The 20,362-nt window shown below is 40.1% G+C and overlaps 1 protein-coding gene and 1 long non-coding RNA gene across 2 annotated transcripts in view; both read right to left on the bottom strand.

The window, feature by feature from the left end:
- Positions 1–8,423: 8,423 nt before the first annotated feature.
- Positions 8,424–13,248, bottom strand: LOC122998609. Its single transcript, XR_006407452.1, has 4 exons — positions 11,945–13,248; positions 11,808–11,842; positions 11,455–11,603; positions 8,424–8,568 (listed from the first exon to the last, which is right to left on the bottom strand). It is a non-coding gene; the product is annotated as an uncharacterized LOC122998609 (long non-coding RNA).
- A 3,319-nt stretch (positions 13,249–16,567) lies between these two features.
- The window catches only part of babam2 (BRISC and BRCA1 A complex member 2), an 80,622-nt gene continuing 76,827 nt past the window's right edge, over positions 16,568–20,362 (bottom strand). The window contains exons 9-12 of the mRNA XM_044374057.1: positions 19,477–19,547; positions 19,264–19,346; positions 18,982–19,135; positions 16,568–17,567 (exon numbers count right to left, since the gene is read on the bottom strand). Coding sequence (XP_044229992.1) covers positions 17,504–17,567; positions 18,982–19,135; positions 19,264–19,346; positions 19,477–19,547 — 372 coding nt within the window. The 3' untranslated portion in view covers positions 16,568–17,503. The remainder of the gene's footprint in view (positions 17,568–18,981; positions 19,136–19,263; positions 19,347–19,476; positions 19,548–20,362) is intronic.

Below are 20,362 nucleotides of genomic sequence, written 5' to 3' on the forward strand. Positions count from 1 at the left end.
GGATGAAGCAAGGTATGGCACTGTGACAGGTTCTGATGCTATATGAGTCCAATTTTGATCTTTAAGTACATAATGAGATATCAAGCAAAAATTGGGATAGACAACAAACAGTGCTATGTGATGCCTGTCAGTCAGACGTTATTGCTCCAATTTGCCCTTAGTTTTCCTGGATTTGGATGATAAATGACACGTTCAGGGACTTATTAAAAACGTGAGTGCTTAAGCACTGAAATGCAGAGGCAGCCGATCACCAGGGGAGACGGTCAGGCCAGGTGACAGACAGGCTCGTGGGTCAATGTGCGCACTGTGGCCGGAGGATACGCAGTTATTGCGCCATTGATACGTCGGTTTCCCTCCATCATACATCATAGAGAATCGGCTCCATATAGAACATCTCATCCAGCCTGCCGTCTATAAGCAAGAGGCTTACCTGCAGGAGGCTGTGGCCGACGTGTTATAGGTGCACGTGACGCAAGAAGGCTGATAGCCCTAATGCAGCCTTCAAGGACCCATCAATAACCTGCTAAACTAAAAGACTAGTCAGCCATACATGTGCTGGAAGAAGTACTCAGATTTATATTTGGGTAAAAATAGCAATATAACAGTGTATTACAAGTAACAGTCCGGCATTCAAAAGCTTATTTTTATTAAAAAGTATCAACAAAATGTATAAAAAATAATAATGCAGAATGGCCTATTTCTGAGTGCAACATTATATCACTGCATTACTTTCATAGCTGTATGAACATGTAAGTCGCATTTTAACTGGTTGAGGTGGAAATAATTTTAACTACTTCATATATATACTGTTGGATGCTTTAATCTATTACACATTATCATATTTCATTAACTGATCACATGCTTTACATTTAAAATCATACTTTACAAACTAACTTATAGCTGTCAGATAAATAGAGTGCAGCAACAATTATAAAGTAAAATGGATATACTCAACTAAAGCACAGGTAGCACACCTACCACTCTCAATAAATATTTCAGGTTCAACAGACAAGGAGAAACTTATACACACAGTGTGCTTGGCATCTAACAATATTAATCAAAATGCACTTGTTTTCAGTTTGCCACTGTTAAATCTCTCATATTGTATCATAAAGAGCCACCTTGCTCAGTGGAACAGTGCTGGGTCATTGATGGGCACTCAACTCGTAATTTCTATATCTCCCACAGAAATTAAAAGCAGCATCGAAACCAAACTGTGAAGAGACAGCAGTTTGACCATGAATAGATTATTGTTCATGTGGTATGCAATAATTAGATTAGCTAAATAATTAGCAGGAAAACAGTTCAGTGGAACAGAAAAGAAGAAACTGTCTCATCTGAACTGAAACTTTTCCTCAAGGCAGCAAGTTCAGAATTCACAGAAATGAATATATTTGGTGTTACACACTTCCCTTTTTTTTGCCCTTGCCTTCCTTTATTTTCTACCCTCTTTAGCGTCACTCACCTGTCAGGACGTAATACCTTAACCTAGATAATAGCTCGACATGATCAGCATGGTTAATCTCACAGCTCAGGTGCTCCCAGCAGGACACATGCAGGAAAGTGCTGACTAGCAGAATAGTGAGTGGGTTAAAGAACAATCAGTGTGACTGACAGTGGGATTTGTTGTAGTGTCAGTGGCTCATTAACACAGTCAGTATGCTGTTTTTTGATGCAAAGCGGCAAATAAGCAGCAATACATGACTGCTAAATCCACTGCGTCAAAGGAAGCTGCAGACCTGCAGGTGAGCAGCACTGTCCTTTCTCTTTCCCCCACATTGCTCTCAAAGAAATGAAATCTATTGAATCCTATCCAAGTGTTTGCTCTGACAATGCAGTGGCAAACACGCGTTCTCTCGTCACAGTGTCTTGTGCAAGTTGGACTTTTTAAATAGAAATCTAATCAGCAGTTTCATCAGGATGCCCACTGTGCAAGAACATCGCTTTAAAAAGAGGCTGGATGCCAGACTGGCAGACAGTTCCTGTGAATTAAAGTAACCATCCTTCAGTGATTTCATTTACTGGTTGCCTTGGTGACTCATGTAAGGCAGTCAAACACAACAACGCAGAGGGATAATTTGATCGTTCTTGACCTCCAGAGTGTGGGATTGTGGAGAGAAGAATATAAATTCATTGGCTGTATGTCCTCCAATGAAACCAATAACATTCAGGTATGCAAAAAGCACCAAAACAAATCGACAACATCTTTCTCTTGTTTATATGCAGTCTGTCTGGACTCTATATAACATTTATTATAATAACATTTACATTTATGTCATGTCATCCTCATTTGCTTTAGTTTAAGCCTGAATGTCAAAAATGATCAATTTAAGTATTAGTGACAGTTTCAAGTGGAATGAATGAACATTGGAAATGGCAGTGGACTGAGAACAGGCCCAAAATACTGTATCCTGTTAGCATCTGAAAGGTGCACTCCACTAGTTTAACACATGAAGGTTAGAGTACTTGTCATCATGAGGAGTGCTACTCAGCCTGGGAAAATCAGGGTCATCTCAACATGGGATTGGAGACTAGACATTTCTAACAGAAACCCTTCATTACAAACAGGGCTGGTATAGGTTTGAAAAACACAGGCAATTTATGGGTGGTGTCTAACAAAACATACTATCAAGCTGCATTATGGGAATTGTAGGATCCAGTATTTTTAGAGTTCGACCTATACGAGGGAATAAACATCAAAATATTAAAATGTGTCTCATACAGTTCCAACAACTTTATGGAAGTGCAAAGTACTCCTTAAGAGAGACATGCACTTCAGTAGTTTAAAAATAAATAATGTATGCATTTTAATACCACTGTTAAGTGATCAAAAGGTTTAGTTTGCCATTTTGGTACAATGGGCTTGAGATGAGAAGATTGATACCGCCTTTACATCTGTCCATTAAATATAAAGCTACCACCAGCAGTCAGTTAGCTTAGCTTAGCACAAAGTGCTAGTCTGGCTCTTGGAGTCTTGTAATAATCATCAAGTTGACCAGCAGAAACTTTAGGAAATTATTGTGCTTGTAAAACTGCACCATTTTTACTCATTGGGTTTTTATACAGATTAAAAAAATGAGATATATCATGTAAACAAGTGAATTTCAGAGGTACATTTGGCAGATTTTTAAAAACTTTTGGACAGAGCCGGGTTGTTTCACCTTGTTTCCCGTCTTTCTGTTAAGCTAAGCTAGCCATTTGCTGGCTGTAGCCTTATATTTATCAGATAGAAAAATGACAGTATTCTCTCACCAAGAAAGCAAATATGCATATTTCCCAAAATGTCAAACTGTTTCTTTAAGCAGTGATGTAAAGGAGCTCAACTGATTGATTTTCCACAAATAAATACAGCTCCCAAAACCAGTCTGAGGGAAGGTCTAGGTTCTCTTATTAAGTTTGATGCTGAATATTTTATCTTGCTGAATATTGATTATGATAAGAGGCTGTACTTATTTCAATATCAGTCAGCATGGATAAAAGAAAAGGTTACAGTTGGGAGAAAAGTCTACTTTCCTGCGGGGCTAAGATGTGGTTAAAGTGTTGCAACCTGAAACCTGCCTACACATGAGTAGTGCTGGATGTGGAGGTGATTCTCGGTTTACAGTAAACAGATGCCATTTAACCATGTGATTTCTTTTATGACTTTTATAAGGAAAAAAATCATTATCAGAATTGTCTACAGCAGCTCTGGAATCGCTGTGATGTGGAGATTAAGGGGTGGGAGCATCTTACTAAATGACATCATGTAGCAACAAAATGTTTCTTTGCTTGTTTGCCACTGCAGTAAGGAAATAAACCTAGTGACCTCATGTGACTCAACTTCAGCCATAAGTTGTTTTCATGTCATTGTGCAGGTCCACTGGCTGGCAAATCTAAAATGCATTCTGTCACAAGAGATTGCTGTGAAGCAAGGTGTTTTATGCTGTAATTTACTTCACAGCTCTGCTTAATCAAGTGACCACAGGCAAATAGTCACGGAGAAACATACAATTACCTGTACTGAGCTTACACTACCTTCCAATCAGCACACCCGAACGTACTCTGCGTGTAACTTCACAAACATTAAGGTATCAGTTCCTGATACAATGGAAGGAAGTGCGTCACAGACACACTGTACCTCGAGACAAAGAAGAATGGAACGCTGCTTGGGCAAAAACAGCAGAGTGAGAAGGGGAAATGTTGGAGCTTGTGGTGGAAGAAGTGAACAAATAACAGGGTCTGACAGAAGAAAGACTGTGAGTGGTCGGGGGACTTCTGAGCAGCCACCGAGTGGTCAACACAACTGCCTGCGGCTGGCAAATAAACAAGACCCCGGCGTTCCTTCCACTTTTACTGGACGTCTCTGCAATGCTTGTTTTCAATGGAAGAAAATAAAAACAAAAGCCCACACCACCTCCAACAATACTAGAAAGCAAGGAAAGGAAACTTTTGGCTGCTTGACGAAAATGGGCTGTATATTTGCGTATGATTTTGTTTTGGTCTTGAAGCGTGTTGTTTTCCTCGTCGTTGGCCCGAAACAGTCAAATCAAATAGTGTTTCTGAGTGAGGCGTCTCAGTGCACACACAATGGGGAAGTTTATCTCACTCCGTCAACAAGGTTGTCAGTGTAATTTATGAGTATGCAGGTCTGAGAGCAGGCTGAGGGCCGTGCAGCTTGGAATGTTAATGGGTTTTGGTTGAGTTGTCCTGTTGTTTGACATCAGCTGAAAAAAAACATCACCCTCCGTTCTACAGCTTATGGTTTGAACCGGATCGATCTGAAGTTTAGAAAGGAAGCTAAATCTTAAAGATGTCATGTGTATGGTTGCAGTTTTTCATCCATCCTGAAACATCTTTTGGTGCTAAGTATTTAATTCTGTTGTGTTTACTGTACTCTCCACTTCCCAGAAGTCACTTATCAAACAGAAATATGTGGGTGACATCGTTTCACCTTGGATTTTCGGTTGATGACGTTTGAGTTTCAAGGCTTTTGATCTGTTCAACTTACAACCCATTTCTTCTGGAAGTGTGGAAACATAGACACACCTCTTCATGTGCACCAAAAGATTTTTCCCAGGATGTGGCAAAAGTGTTTAGAACAACAAGCCCAGATGTTTTTCTGCAACTCTTCGTTGAATCATTGTGACTGTTACTGTAAAGATATAGTTTTGTCCATATTGCTGCTGAGTCTGTTAATCAAGCAGAGCTGTACTGGAAAACTTCACTGCATGTCCTGTTAAAGCTTAAGGGAAGATTAGCACTGTTGGCTTGTCTTTAGATGCGATCTTGCATTTCTCAGTGTTAACATACAGAATTTCTTTGTGTTCAGCTGCATGTGCGCCAATATCTCGTTCAGTGCCTCGCATGCCACTCTGAGGTTTATCTTCACTGTAGAATAATCCACATTGTTTCAGCTCGATTTATCTGAGTCCTCAGTGGAAAATCTGTTGTGGAATCAGATGATAAGATATCAGTGTTGTAACTGATGATTTTTCACATCGGCCACACTGCTACCTATATGATATTGTACTACTTGTTATATCTATTTAATATACACACACACACACACACACACACATATATATATATCTAAAAAAAACCGCATACAAGTATATTGTGGGAAGAGGTCTATCCACTCTTACAGCTATCATAACTCACTGAATTGTCAATCAATCAATCACTTTTCCAGCAGTTTTTTGATGTCTCAAAATACTAGACATTTATGTGTAATACATAAATGTAAGTAATACTTTGTTGATCAGAAATTATGGATTTCATACCAAAATATTTGTGTTTAATGCAAAGTAACAGTCTAATATTACTATAATAAATTAAGGTTGAGCCTACATTTTATAAGTATTTTAGAAGTATTTCCTGTTTTCCTGTTTTTATATTGTGTTGTAATATGGCTACTATGATCATTTTGAAAAAATACAGGATAGAGACTTGTTAATTTTTTTAAATGGTTATAACTATTAAAAATGTCATTGCAAATCAACATACTTCATGATTCAGTTTTAATGATATTCATATTCCATACACTGACATTTGTCACACTATTTACATAAATTATGCACACCGTATGTTATGTCATCAGTTCCGGTGTGACAGTGACATGTTCTGCTCAACCAATTGCTTTGTCAAAATCAAAAGCAGCAGGAAAATGAGAAGTGAGTTGTGGGCCTCATGTTTCTGTATGAATAATAAGTTTAATACATTTAGCCCTAATAAATTTAGTAACTGTGAAAGCAGCATTTATTCTTTGAGGGAGATCATCAGATAGTGTTCCAACTAGATACTAGTTGGCTCCATTGGCACGGTTGCGTCCAGGGTTGCTGTCAATAAATTGAATCATAAATAATAATAATAATAAAAATAACAATAAAATAAATAAATAAATAATAATAATAATTATAATAAACGGAAGCTACAAATTCACTTCAGTCATAAATTCACAATAGAATGTCCTACTGCAAAGATTAATAGCCAATTAACATTGCTTATAGTGGTAACAGTGTATAAAATTCAACATGTTTGTGACAGTATGTTGTAAAATAACACTTTGTGCCTTGATTTTGGCATTTCTTTCTCTGGAACATCCAAATGCAGCACAAACCTCAATGTGGCAGTGGTTGAAATGCCAGACCACAGCCCAGATGTGGTAGCTACCTGAAGATATCTATGGATGGATTAAAGTGTGTTGTCTGCTCTAATGTAAAATGCAAGTGTTAGCATGTCCAGCTAATTAGATTACTTGCTACAGACACAACACAACTGCCTTTTACTTACAAGGCCAAGAAACATTTTATACTACAATATTTTGCTGGGTTTCACAATACATTAAAGAAAAGCCCTGTTAAAGACAGTACATCCACTGTGTGGAAGCCACTCCTGAATATCAGGGTTTAGATATCATTAGCATGGTATGTTAGAATGAAATACAAGTCTAAGCTTAGGTTTTTCTTTATCATTCTTATAACGCTAGGACTAACTAGCTCTTTACTGCAGTACAAGAAGAATGTTGTTTCTTTATTTCTTTATGTCTCCTGAATCATTAAGTGGTTAGGATGCTGACTTTTTGCCTGGGACATGCAGCCATACATTCGTGCATGCAGCTTTAGCCTCAGTCTTTTAGCACAATGTTTAGCTATGAGGTGTATATTTGAGACTCCTTTTACAGACCTCTCAGTTTAATACGAGTCAGCTCAGACATTAAAAAGTCATCTGGAGACAGTGTTTTAGACCAGCTCTTGGAATTAAGCCTAGCTTCATTAGCTAGCTAGCTGCAGCTGATAAAATCTGCAGGCAAGTTGTCATTTCTGCCAGCTATAAATAAGAAGCCTGCTTTTGTATATCCCTATCTGAAACAAGAACCCACTGTTTGAAAAATACTAAGAATTTCAAGTGATAAATCTGCCATTATCACTGTAAAGTGCATGTGTCATGCAAGAATGGAAAGCTGACCAACATAGCAGTGAATGGTCAATTACAAAATGACAATCTCATCCATGAAACATAAAGACACAGCAAGTAGACAAATAGAAAAATGGCAAGTTGGAATACAATTGAACCATTTTTAACATCGATTCTATTAATTTCTATCACGTACGGGATATCCACGTAAAATCTTGCTGCTTAAGCCCTACAGATATTGCTTGCCTGCTTTTGTTAAATCAACAGACACATAATTATTCTCAAAAGCTTGATGATGGTCACTATATTTTTTATAATGTTAAAAAAAAACATTCTTCTCTACAACACTACTGACAGCAAAGCAGATATGAAGAAGCCAAAAGTCAACCCTCATTCATCTTATCAAAACATTGCAGAAGAGGTGCCCACAAGTTTTTCCATGTAGACTGATATTTCAATATATTAATCTTTGGAAAGAAGCTTGACTTGTTGTCTTCCAGTATTTGGAAACTTTTTTGGGTGGGGGCGTGATATGATTCCCATCATCAAAACTGATTGTAAAAATAAATGTAAAAGGGCTAATATAGACTTCCTTATCCTCTTGGACACAACATCATTCATTTTTCCCCCCAAACTTACCTTACACACTAAGCAGAATCTTTAAAACAGTTCACTTGTCTTTTTGGTTTACTTATAACTACACTGCATGGCGGCCAAGGATGACAGAAATAACACATGGCCTGTGACATAGGTTTCTGAAGAGATGTATAAAACTTGCTGCCATCTTCTCCAGTTGTTTGGGCCAGAAAATCTAAATTTGGGTTGCAGGGTGGAGCCTGAGTGGAGTTGAAGCGGGACAAGTAAGCAGCAATCATCGCTAACTGACTGTGATACATCGAGACAGCTGTCGATCAAGAAAATTTACACTGAACCATACCACACTTTAAGCTTTAATATCTACTCAATGAAACAACAGTTTTACAAAATGGAACAAAGACACACATTACAGAAAATTAAGTTTTTTAGTCTCTAATGTCTTATGGGAAAGCAATAATTGATTAAAAATGAATGTGGAATTGCAGGAAGGAATGGGAAGGAACAAGGCGGGGGTGGTGGTTGATCTTCTTCCTGGGGTCGACTCCTCCGGTGCGTCCATTCCTTCCGACTCGATGGAGGCTTAATGTGAGTGTGGAAAAGTGGAAAATTTAATTAGGCTGCCAAGGGGGGTTTGTGTCACTTGGCACGAGCCCTCCCCCACCCTCTCGCCCCCACCCACTACCACCATCAGCCCGCCACCCCTTTCGCCCTCCTCCTCCCACCCTCACTCACCCTTTGCTCTTATCTCATTTGCTGCAACAACCACGGTGTTTGCTCCTCTTCTTGTATTTTTACCCATAGTCCTCCAGGACATGACCCACTGGGCCAAAGGAGCAGATAGAGGTCAACAGTTTACAGCTGTGCTGAGGTTGTGAAGCAGGTGAGACCTGATGTTGCAGAGCTGCCAGTGAGCAGTGATGTGTGGATACACTGAGGCAGTGTGGCTGCTGCATGGAGAGTTGAACAAACACACTGATTGCCATTTTTATTTTGCCACTTATGTGACATTACAACTCAAGACTTCCACCCCAGCACTGTCACTACATGCTTCATTTTAGATTGTTGCTTATATGTAGCTTTTGGATAATTGTTTGCATTTAATTGAGATAATAACCTACATCTGTAACTGATATTGAGTAAGAGCAGTGTTGAAAAAGATGAGCAAATAGTAACAGTAAAATATCTTTTACTTCAAGTACATCTGTGTGTATCAAATTTCAAACTAGGACATTTGGCTTTATTTCATTTTTTGTGCCTTGTTTTCTGGCTCCACCACAGTGCAGCACATCAGAATTAACAAATATCTCAAGCATGGTTGAAATAACTTGTTAGCGTGCCCTGGAGCAAGCACCCCCACCTTCCACCCTCTGTGCATCATATGTATTGTGTATGTCCACATGTAGACTGTCACCAGACTATAAATGGAAGCTTCCTTAAATGCCCAGAACAGAAACAGTACACCCCTCACTGGAATAAAACTTGTGTGCTAGTTAGTTTGTGCAATTGAAACTAAAATAATAAAAGTCTTAAAACTAGATCTTGAGACAGGATCCCTCTACAAGACAAAGTCACAAGATTAGTTAATAATAAAGAGCCCGCCTTAGTTGATACTGTGCCTAAGGCGAACTTAGACAGACAACAGCACTGTGCGAAAAAATGTAGTCCCCTCATTCATTGAATGGGACCACTGTGTTGATGCAAATGGCGACACAAAGAATTCTGGCTAAAAAATTAAGTGTCGCCCACAAAAAAGTTGAACTTGTCTCAATGCAACGTCATCCCACAAGTTGCCCCTCTGGCCAGCCAAATACATGCAAGAACACATTACTGGTCAATTACTTTATTGATTACTGATCACATATTTCAGTTTACCTCGTGATAATCATGACGAAGGATAAAATGATTGCCGCTGTGATAACTTTCAAGAGTTTTAGATCCCTCCTGGTAATACTGCAAACCACTGTACAGTGTTTTGGTGTCTGAGAAGCCTTCAAAATCAACTCAAAAAATTCAAGCTGGACCTTCTGGATTGTATTTCATTGTCTTGCTGGTACAACACGCCCCTACCAATGTAACCTTTTTTTTAATGTGTGGCTTTTTCCGGTCTTAACACCCGCTTAGTGGCATAAACTGCCAAACAAATTTGCGGTTAATTAAATGACTAAAACCAACTGACATGCGGTACATCTGGGGGCCCCGGCCCTGTGGTCCCAGGGCAGTTTCTCACTTGAAGGTACCAATATACTCCATCAGAACTGCATGTCGGACGGTCAAATAGTTTACATGCTTACATCTGCTTACAATTTTCTGATGTCAGAATTTGAATTTGTAACTGTCTGAAACCGACAATCTGACATTCACACTCACTTCACAACTAAACTCAGCTGTGTGGAGGTGAGAAAGGAGCCAGGCTCTCTTTTTGTATTCTTTACAGAACTATTTCTGTAACGTTTCATGTGTACAACCAAAGCAGCACTATGAATGTCTTCCAGGAGAGACACAAAAAAACTTGAAATCCCCATTTTTAAACAATATCACTTCTCTCTGCTCTCAGCCAGCTTTTCCCTCTGCCTTTGAGTGCGGCTGTTCAGAACAACTACACACAATTCTGGCCTCTGAGGTTGTTGGACAACACAAATGGTAAATGGACTGCATTTATATAGCACCTTTCTAGTCTTCCAACCACTCAAAGCACTTTACACTACATGCCGACATTCACCCATTCACACACACACATTCACACACTGATGGCGGAGGCTGCCATGCAAGGTGCCAACCTGTTCATCAGGAGGAGTTTCTCATCATTCACACACACACACACACTCAAAAGCATAACCCGGCCCTTAGCTTGGTTGGTAATCCAGCCTCGATCTCGGGTAATACTGTAGATTTAGCAACAATATGAAACTCAGATTGTAATAGAATATTCAAACAAACACAAGTTGGATGTAGCTCACTTGCTTCCCTCCCCGGTGCTGTACAACAGATGATCTCGTATCATGTGAAAAACCATTCAAATCAGACACTATATTCAATACTGTAGAAGTATATTGCGTTCAGCAGGATAATTAATGTTTCTTTATCAAAATATGTGTAGTGTATGAATGGCCTGGCTTATAAGATGGATAGAAAACTTTCAGACCGTGTGCAGAAACAACATTCACACTGCAAGTTGACATGATACTAAACCGATCCCCTAGTCAAGCATCATCACGTGGCTGCATCACATCCGCTCAGCCTCAAATGAAAAGTTTCCTCCAACTCGTCAGGAAACATGCTCATCCCTTGTGCACTCTTCCAACTTCCAACGCATGGATATTTATTTTTCGGAAAGGGGGGGGGGGGGAGCGAAGTGAAGGTAAGCATGAGAGGGTGGCGGTGGCGGTGGTGGTGGAGGGATGAAGGAGTCTTGTCACATTACATGTACCTGTCTGTGTGCGTCTTCACTTGCAGCTGTCATCTCACCTGACAGGTCTATCAGTGTCCACGGCTGATCAGAACGCGTCCCTCAGCCTGACAGGATGAACCGACAGCGCGGCAATCCAGAATGACAGCTCCTCAGGTAGCTGGTGGTGGGAGGCAGGGATGGAGGGAAATGAGGGAGAGGGAGGAATCTGGGGGTGAGAGGCAAGATGAAGGCCGCCGAGGAGTAAAAGAACACACACAACAGGAGGAGTAAATTAAAGTCAGTACACACACTGAAATAATCCACCCAGCATGACTGATCTTAATTCTGCTTTTTCCTGAATTTCACTATCTGATCATAAAGTGATTCTGAGATAACGCTTTATAAATGAGCGATTGTTGCCAAACATTACCTTTAAAACCTCCATTAAAGCCTTGAATCCTCTTCCTGCCAAAGAAAACACAGGGTGCCAGTTTGACTATTTTTGAGCAAATTGAGTCTCATCTTCTACGACAATCAAGCATATTGAATCAAGGCCAAACTGCTTACTTAATGCAGGGGAACTGAGAGCTGTATTCCAGAGAAAAAACACCTGCGGGATGTGCTTTGGTTAACCCATGAAAGGTTTAAATCAAGTGTCTATGATCACACCCAAGGGAAAATGTGGAGGGAGCCCCCCCCCCTTCGCTCGTTCCCCTCTTTGACAAAAATCTGTCTTTATCTTGTCAAAAGCCATCGAAAACAAGCCCATCCAGTACGCCTCTACAACACCAAGACGAGACAAAACGGGAAAACCTACAAGCTCCAGAGCGAAGATTCATTTGATCAGCTTAGCTACGCTCTCCTGGCTTCTCATGTACGAGGAGTAATTAGCAATTAACAATCAGGGTTTAGCTAGATCCAGTTATTATCTGTAAGCAAGAGGGGGGGAGAAAAATATCTGCTGCTTTGACTTTAGAGTGCATTAGAATTCCTGTGCTACTTCAGTTTGATAAAAAAGAAGAGTGAGGGACCCAAGCAGTAATTCTCTCATTTTCACGACATCTCTGGGCCATTTTTTTTTTTTCAAATTCCCAGATCAAACAGGCTGTAACAAAAGGCCCCAAATCCCCCCTCCGCTCTCCTCCTCCTGCTCTCTCTTTCCAAAATTAGTTAAGCCTCTCAGCTCCATCATCCTCAACATGGCTCGCATCAACAACCCTACGCTGCATCGCAAATGCTGCATAGCCTCTGAAATCCACCCCTCCTCTCTCTCTCTCTCTCTCTCTCTCTCTCACACACACACACACACACACACACACACTCCTCTTCAACCCCCTTCCCTCCAAACACGCTAAGGACGAGGGGGAAGAAAAAGAAAACTCCCCATATGTCAGTCTGAATTTGTACTTGTAGACAAAACACAAAGTACCCCACAGTCACTAGAGTTTGTGATTTCAACCCCCCCCCTCCCCGCCCCCCCTCCTCCTTCCTCTTCACTTGGCTAACTGTTTATCTTTAGTCTTTTCCGGGGAAATATAAGTCAAAAAGCTGCAGTACACAAAATAATAAAAAAAGAATCAGGCGAGGCTGACAGATTGGGCGATTTGGACACGGTGACAAGAGAGACAAGTAAACAATCTCGGATAAGGCGGCTGTCTGCCTTTACCGCTCTCTGACATATTCAGGCCTTTTGGATGCTCCTTGTTTCCTTCTGATTACCTCCTTGCTACTGCCCCAGCTGTTTACCATCTCAGGGCACAAGGTGATGACTCAGGATTTTCAATCATTCTCCCACACTTTCCCTCCTTCTCTGTTATCATCTTTCCTTATACACTCCCTGCATCTGTGCCGTACTCCCGTTACTCTGTCCGCCTTTGACAACTTACTTTTACACTCCTCAAAAGTTTCCGGCAAGTAGCCCGACTTCTAAGGTGAAGTGGGGTGAGTGATGCTGAGAGCTAACTCCGGGTTATTGCCCAGGAAGGTGCTCGTTGCTGAGCTTTAAGTGATCCTGTTTCACACACTTGTCAGTTCTCCAGGCTGGCAGGTCCTTACTGCCTCCGAGCTAGCTGCTTATAGGGTTGTCACCAGAGCAGTTAATGTTAATCTAATGCTAATATTCATGTTTGCCGGTTCCCTTGAGCTAAGGACACCTGCTTCTGCAGCAGACGGTCCTCTGTTAGCAACCGCAAGGCCATGCCCTCCATCGGATGCTCATTACTCTGGTGCGTTAGCTTCGGTTAGGTTAGCTGTCCCGCCACCAGAAAGGCTAGGAAGCAGATGAAATTCTCACCTCAAGCCATGCAACAGAGTAAAGAAAATGTTTAAAACAAAGCAGAGCAACCACAAAATCGCACATTCAACCTCCAAGGGAAAAATGATCTGAATCATATTCAATCGTTCCTCAAATCGAGTCCCGGTCCAGCAAAGCGTGAACTCTGACGGACCACAAAAAAACCCCACTCTCATCAATTTAATCATCCCCCGTCCAGAGATTCCAAGCTAATTATTCCAGCCTTTAATTATTCCATCCGACTGCCGTTGAGATCTCTTAAAGACGGCTGGATTAGTGGATTTGGAGTATTAGCTTGGAGGGTTGGCAGACCTCTGCACTGTGATTCAGGGGGCTGAGAAACACATCTTCAAAAGGTACCTTGAGCAGCACCTTCACAGGATCATTACACAGGATAAATCCATGTTAAGTTGCTTAAAAGCGTGTAAAGGTGAGCCATGTTTGGGCACAGACACTTTTGAGGGAGGAGGAAAACTAAATGTGACTTAAGCATTGCAAGAGCGACACAGTTATAGCCACTTCGGAAGGAATTGTTTACAAGTTACTTAAAGGGCTTATGCCAACTTGGGTAAGCATCAAGGACTGAGTTTAACTTCAGGAGTGAAAGTGTTTTTTCAGATTCACAGTCAAAGTTGGGGTACTTTTCTCAATGCAATGTCATAGTCTGTATTCAAGGGAATGATTTTCAAGCTAAAGATTCAATCACTCTTGTTATTTCAGCTAATGTAAATCCTTGATTCAGTTCTGGCATGTTGAGTTTCACCCACAGGGCTAAATCCACGCTCAGATTTGTCACTATTGAAAATCAATTGGTACCTTTTGGGTGCAAACTCATGATGTCTACAGTTGACTGTCAAGTTAAACTATTCTTTGCCCATGCTTGTTAAAGATGCTACCCATCATCCAGCTACCCCTCCTTTGAACTGGAACACCCCCCAGCTCTCCAAAATGAGAGCAGCTCGTCCTTTGGCTGACAACAGAGATGTTTTGAAAGCAGGTCGGGAAAGGTTAGAGCAAGAAACATGGAGCGGGGCATTAAAAAAGACAAAAAGAATCTTGCTTTTTAATTATTTTATTAAGAGCCTTGATGCTATTAAATGCCCCAGATACATTCACCCTATAGTTCTCAATTAGACTTGACAGTTGCTGCATTACCAACAATAAATATAGCAAAGGGCTGTGCCTAAGGCCAGGAAGGACCCCTAACCATGACCCTCATATTTAATGATGAAAACAAGGAAGCGCACACTCTGCCTCACTCAAGCACATGCATGTGCACATTCATGCATGGGAATATGTGCATGCACGTACACACACACACACACACACACACACACACACACACACACACACACACACACACACACATACACACACTCATCCTCTGTGCTGTGGCTCCTTATTACACAAGTGCAGTTGGGGCTTGTAAGAACACTCCTTTACTAATTCTCAGCATCTTTGTGGTTTATAAAGGCATTAAGGTGTACACATGAAAGTACACATTTGGAGAGAAGTCATTTCAAGATTTATTATGGGAGTAAGAAGGCACACAAATAGTGCGTTATTGAAAAATAATTTCCCCTAAAATGTATTATTCACTCAGCAGTGTTTTTGGCTCTATTTGAAAAATATTTTCTTGTTCTGTGTTTGCCAAACTGGTCACATGACTCTTGGGATGCAGTGTAAGTGAGAAGGTCCAGCACTTTGTTTAAACTGAATTATCTTAACATCTACTGGATGGATTGCCACAAAACTAGATAAGGGAAGTTGAGGGTTCTCAGATGACTTGAATGATCCTCTGATCTTCTAGAGAATATTCTTTTAATCACTAGATGTCTTTTTTTTTTTATCACCCGACATTTCTGTATCTTTTGTCTTTGAGTAAAATATCTTGATAAGTGTTGGATGACCATGAAATTTGGTGCAGACATTCATGTTCTTTGTGTTTAGTGCTAAATAATTATCAAATGTTGGCATGCTCACATGCTAAACTAAGTTAGCGAACATTGTGAACAACAGCCGCATGCATCTGCATGGTTAGAAAGTCATTGTGAGCTTGTTAGCATATTGATTTTAGCATGTAGCTCAAAGCAACAGCAGCAAGCTGCAATCCAAGTGTGTGGCTGCCACTCTTGTGAAAATGCATGATATTTGCCACAGCCATTGGAGTTTATGATGATTCAACATTTTTAAGTTGTCCCTGCGGTTCTCTTAGTGACCGCAGTGATTACCGCACAGAGGGAAATGATACAGGAGTTAATTTTTACTGGTATTTGAGTTACCTGAATTAGATTCCTCCTCACCAGCAGTGAACAAACATATCAGTAAAGAGAAACTTGGAACATTAGCTTCAAAGTTTTATTATCCAGTCTGGGTCAACTAACAATGTTTATGACTTACTAAAGGCTATGAGTCATATTATATTCCTAACCATTTTCTCAATTTTAAATGACTCCCTCTATTTTGCTGCATGATGAGATTAAAGATGATGAATAACAGCTACAGTATGGTACAGGTGGTAAGTACGATTGGAGGTAGTCAGGAGCTGCAGATGTGATGTGTCCTGTAACTGCCTGTTTGAAATTGGCATCAGTGGCGCCGGGAAGCAGACGCAGCGGCAACCATTCGCTGTTCCTATTGCTTGTTTATCAAATGCAAACAAAACATTCTTAAAACTTTTCAAAGGATGACAGGGAATAAAACACTCCTGAAATAACCAACACTATTTTTCCCATGACAAACAGAAATCACACTTTTTGTGATCTCACCTCAAACCACAAGTGTCCACTGACAAGGATGTTTCCAGGGTATAAAACCACTTACATTTTTCCTATGATTATTTCCTGACTTAACTGCCTAACAACAGTGCAGACAAAGGAGAAAAACATGACACAGTGTCAGGGGAAACACACTTCTTTACTGGATAGAAATGTTGACAAAAGAACACATTCCTCAGTAACTTACAGTACTGTCGACATGTCAGTTAAAGACTTCGCATGGCTTTTAATGGTCAGAATGAACACACATAGTATTGTGATCACTAAAAGACAAGCTGGAGATCATTTTAACATGAACAGTGGAACCAAACTTGACAATCATATGTGTGACAAAGATAAACAGTCAACACAGGTGCTCGCAGCTCTTTGAGATTTACATGTAGTTAATGGTTTACATATTGTTTGCATATCAACAAATAACTGTTCACAGCACGCCATCTCTGATTGGAGTGTTGTGAGCCCAACCCTTTGTGGTTTGACTGCTTGAATCCAGGTGTCATTGGCACAGAACAATAAAACAATACTAGTTATCGTCAGGTAAGAGAGACAGATTGTACGCACATCTAGTTCCCGTCAGATTTTCTATTTCTATAATGTTTGTGTGTCTGCTATTTTCACATAATCCTTTAGAAGTGGAAGAATTTTATTGTGACATTAGTTATTTATGTCTACAACACAAATTCTGAGCTCATTTCAGAGATTTTGTGGGAGTTTTAGCTTTTGTAAGGTTTTAGCTGTAGCATGCTGCGGTGCCTGGACAATTTATTCTAAACTTCTGCAGCAGAGTGTCTTCTCACTACAACTATAATGAAAAGTGAAGGTGCTGAATAAGAGCCAACCATCTCAAGGTCAAACAGTGTGGAATTCGCAGAGTCTGTGTGCAGAAAGCACACAGTCATTCTCACTGTACTAGTACCGTACAGTACATTTCACATATGTAAGTCTGCATACTCATAAACAGGTACACAATAGAATGAGCAAAGACACACACACACATACGCTCGCATACATACTCCCACAGGCAACTCTCCAGGCATGTATTTAAGCTAGAGGGTACTAGAGTTTCCCATTGGCGAAGGCTCCCTCTTGGAACTGAGGGATGAAGCTCTTGAAGTACGCCCTAAGTGACAGAGAGAGAGAGAGAGAGGGAGAGAGAGAGAAGGGGAAATGAGAGAGTACAGCAAATAAAACATCAAAATGTGACAATAATTGGGACTGAACTGCTTCAAAGCATCTGACAATTTCACTGGGTCAGTCCCAGCCCCAGCATGTATCAAAGTACAGATGAAAGGCAGTTTCTGTTTAGTTGTTACAACTACAGATGTCCATGTGTAAGCGCTCTTGAGGGAAAACCAGAGACATAACTTCACTACAAGCACAAAAATCAAAGAGGGTAAAACCACCCCCCAAAAAAACAGGAGTCCACAAGGTGCGATGAGGTTTGTGTGTGTATGTGTGATTGTGTCAAGTTAGACTTCAAGCACATAGATTTATATTTATCTTTTTCTTTCTTGCCAAAGTTAAATGAGAAAATCGATACCACTCTCACATCTGTCTGTTTAATATGCAAATGGAGGCAGCAGCTTGTTAGCTTAGCTTAGCACGAAGACTGGAAATAGGGGGAAACAGCTAGCGTGGCTGTGTCCAAAGGTAGCAAAATCCAGCTACTAGCACTTCTAAAGTTCACTAAAGACATTACATTTGATTTGTTTTTAATAAATACAGAATCTCTTTACCTCTGTTGAAATAGAATTATGTGTTTATTACTGCAGATGAATGGTTAGTTTGCTAGTTTGGTTAGCTGGCTGGTTGTACAGACTCATTAAACAAGCATTTGAAATGATTTATGTATAATTGAAGTTTATTTGGAAAGCATTAGGATGTTAGCGCTGCTTGCATTGATATACATTGTTTTGCCGAGGTAGCACTCTCTGAATCTCTTGAGTGAAAATGACTCATAGTCAGAGGCGCCACAATTATGAGAATAAAACCTATTTTTAAAATTACCAGAATTTTGTTTCAAACCACCTTTGCTGAGTCAAAACTTTCAAATCTAAGAGCTTAGAGATAAGATTTTTAAGCAGATTTACAGATATTTTGGTGAGGAAGACTGATACAGATAAGTAAATGAGTAAAAAAACAAGTAGACAATCAGATAACTTATGAATGAAACACATTATGCTTTTTGTTTCTATAGTCGTTTAGATCTTTCAAATATTTACTGCAGTAATTAACCTTTGCCATTCAAAGAGCAAACACTGATCAAGACAGACCACGCCTACAGATTTACTCTAATGAGGTCATGCCAGTTTATGTGTATTGAGGGTGGAATAAAATCTGTGAAGATCAACAAACAACCAATGTGCTGCACGTTCCACATAACACAGGCCTATTCTATCATGTCTAATGCCTATAATACATATTTATTCTCATATATCTGACAAGTTTATTTACTAAATGTTCTAAATGGGTTTTAAGTCTAGACAGAACATATGGTATAATTTCCAAAAAAATGCATGTCAGGTTCTACTTACTTTGCCCTCTTGGCCATCTCATTGCCATCCCAGCGTGGGCTGTAAGGATACGATTTCTGCACCTGAGAATAGAGCTGACCGCTGTTGGTGAAGTGATAAACAGACTGGAAGGTGAGGGTGGGTTGGTCCCTGGGGAAGTACAGCGGGAGATCCACTACGAGGAGCAGAGGGACACAACGAGAGACACGTAGAGAGGAATGAGGATCGTAAGGTAACCGCATCGGATGTGATGCAGGCAGATCAAAATCTGAGCCCGCTATGGAGAGTATTTGACTTTCCTACCGTGTACTAGGAAGCAAAAGTCTTTCCACATGAGTAGAAGTGTGAGTTTTGTAAATCCCTCGGCGTCATACTCCACCACTCCCCTGCAATACACACATTGATATTATATTCATGTGTCTGCAAGGCCTCGCTAAGTCTTATTCTGCAGTACTTTCTTGTAAAGAGGGAAGACACATTTGCGAAGACAGGATGTGGTCCTCTCCAGTTACTCACGTTCCAAAGTGGCTGAGGAACGCAGCGATGTACTCTCTCCTCTTGTGATAGCCTTGGATGACATACTGCACCTACACAGAGCAAAGCAGAGGGATTAACAGACAGTGAAAAAGGGAAAAAGCAAAACAGTGTTTGGTTTTGTCTGGTAGTGGCTCTATGAGAGTGCTAATACTTTATCTGTCAAAATCATTTGTCATGAAACTATGACAAAAATCTGAAGAGTGACTAATGAGGAGAAGGCATTGGGGAAAAAACAACTAATAAAGGTCTATTTTTTTGATATTTGTGCCTTTTAGATTAACATAAAGACGTAATAGAGAGACCAATATGTGTTCCCAGTTTCCTTTTCTGAAACTGTACATGAACAGTGTAACCTGCAGTAAAGTAGATATGCACTGAGCTCATACTTTTTCTTGTATGACTTTCTTTTCATTATAAAATCGTGACAGCACAAAACACTTTATTTTCCAGTTATGTTATAGAATAAAGGTCTAGAAATTGTGTGCGTTGTTCATGAAAAGTGTCCCACTTATGTAATACTGGTGTATGAACAAGAAAGAATGACAGAATGATAGTGTACATGTAGTTACAGTATGGCCTCATATTACTTTACTATATGATAGAAGAATGATCTGAATCACTTCCACTCAGATTTCAAAGTGAAAAAGAAATTAGGGGATTTTTTGATCATTACAAACAGATATATTTTAAGTAACTGAATAGGTTTTGGGAGGGAAAAAATGGCATTTTGGTACATTACTAAAGGACAGAAATTGGTTTAATGATGTGATGTCCATATGGGTTACTCCCTTCAAGAGAAACTAGCTGACGCTTGCCAAGAGAATTACTGGATTTGTTGCTTTTTTTAATGAAATTTGATTGCAAA

This window comes from Thunnus albacares, chromosome 15 (genome assembly GCF_914725855.1).
Source record: "Thunnus albacares chromosome 15, fThuAlb1.1, whole genome shotgun sequence".
NCBI classification, from domain to species: domain Eukaryota; kingdom Metazoa; phylum Chordata; class Actinopteri; order Scombriformes; family Scombridae; genus Thunnus; species Thunnus albacares.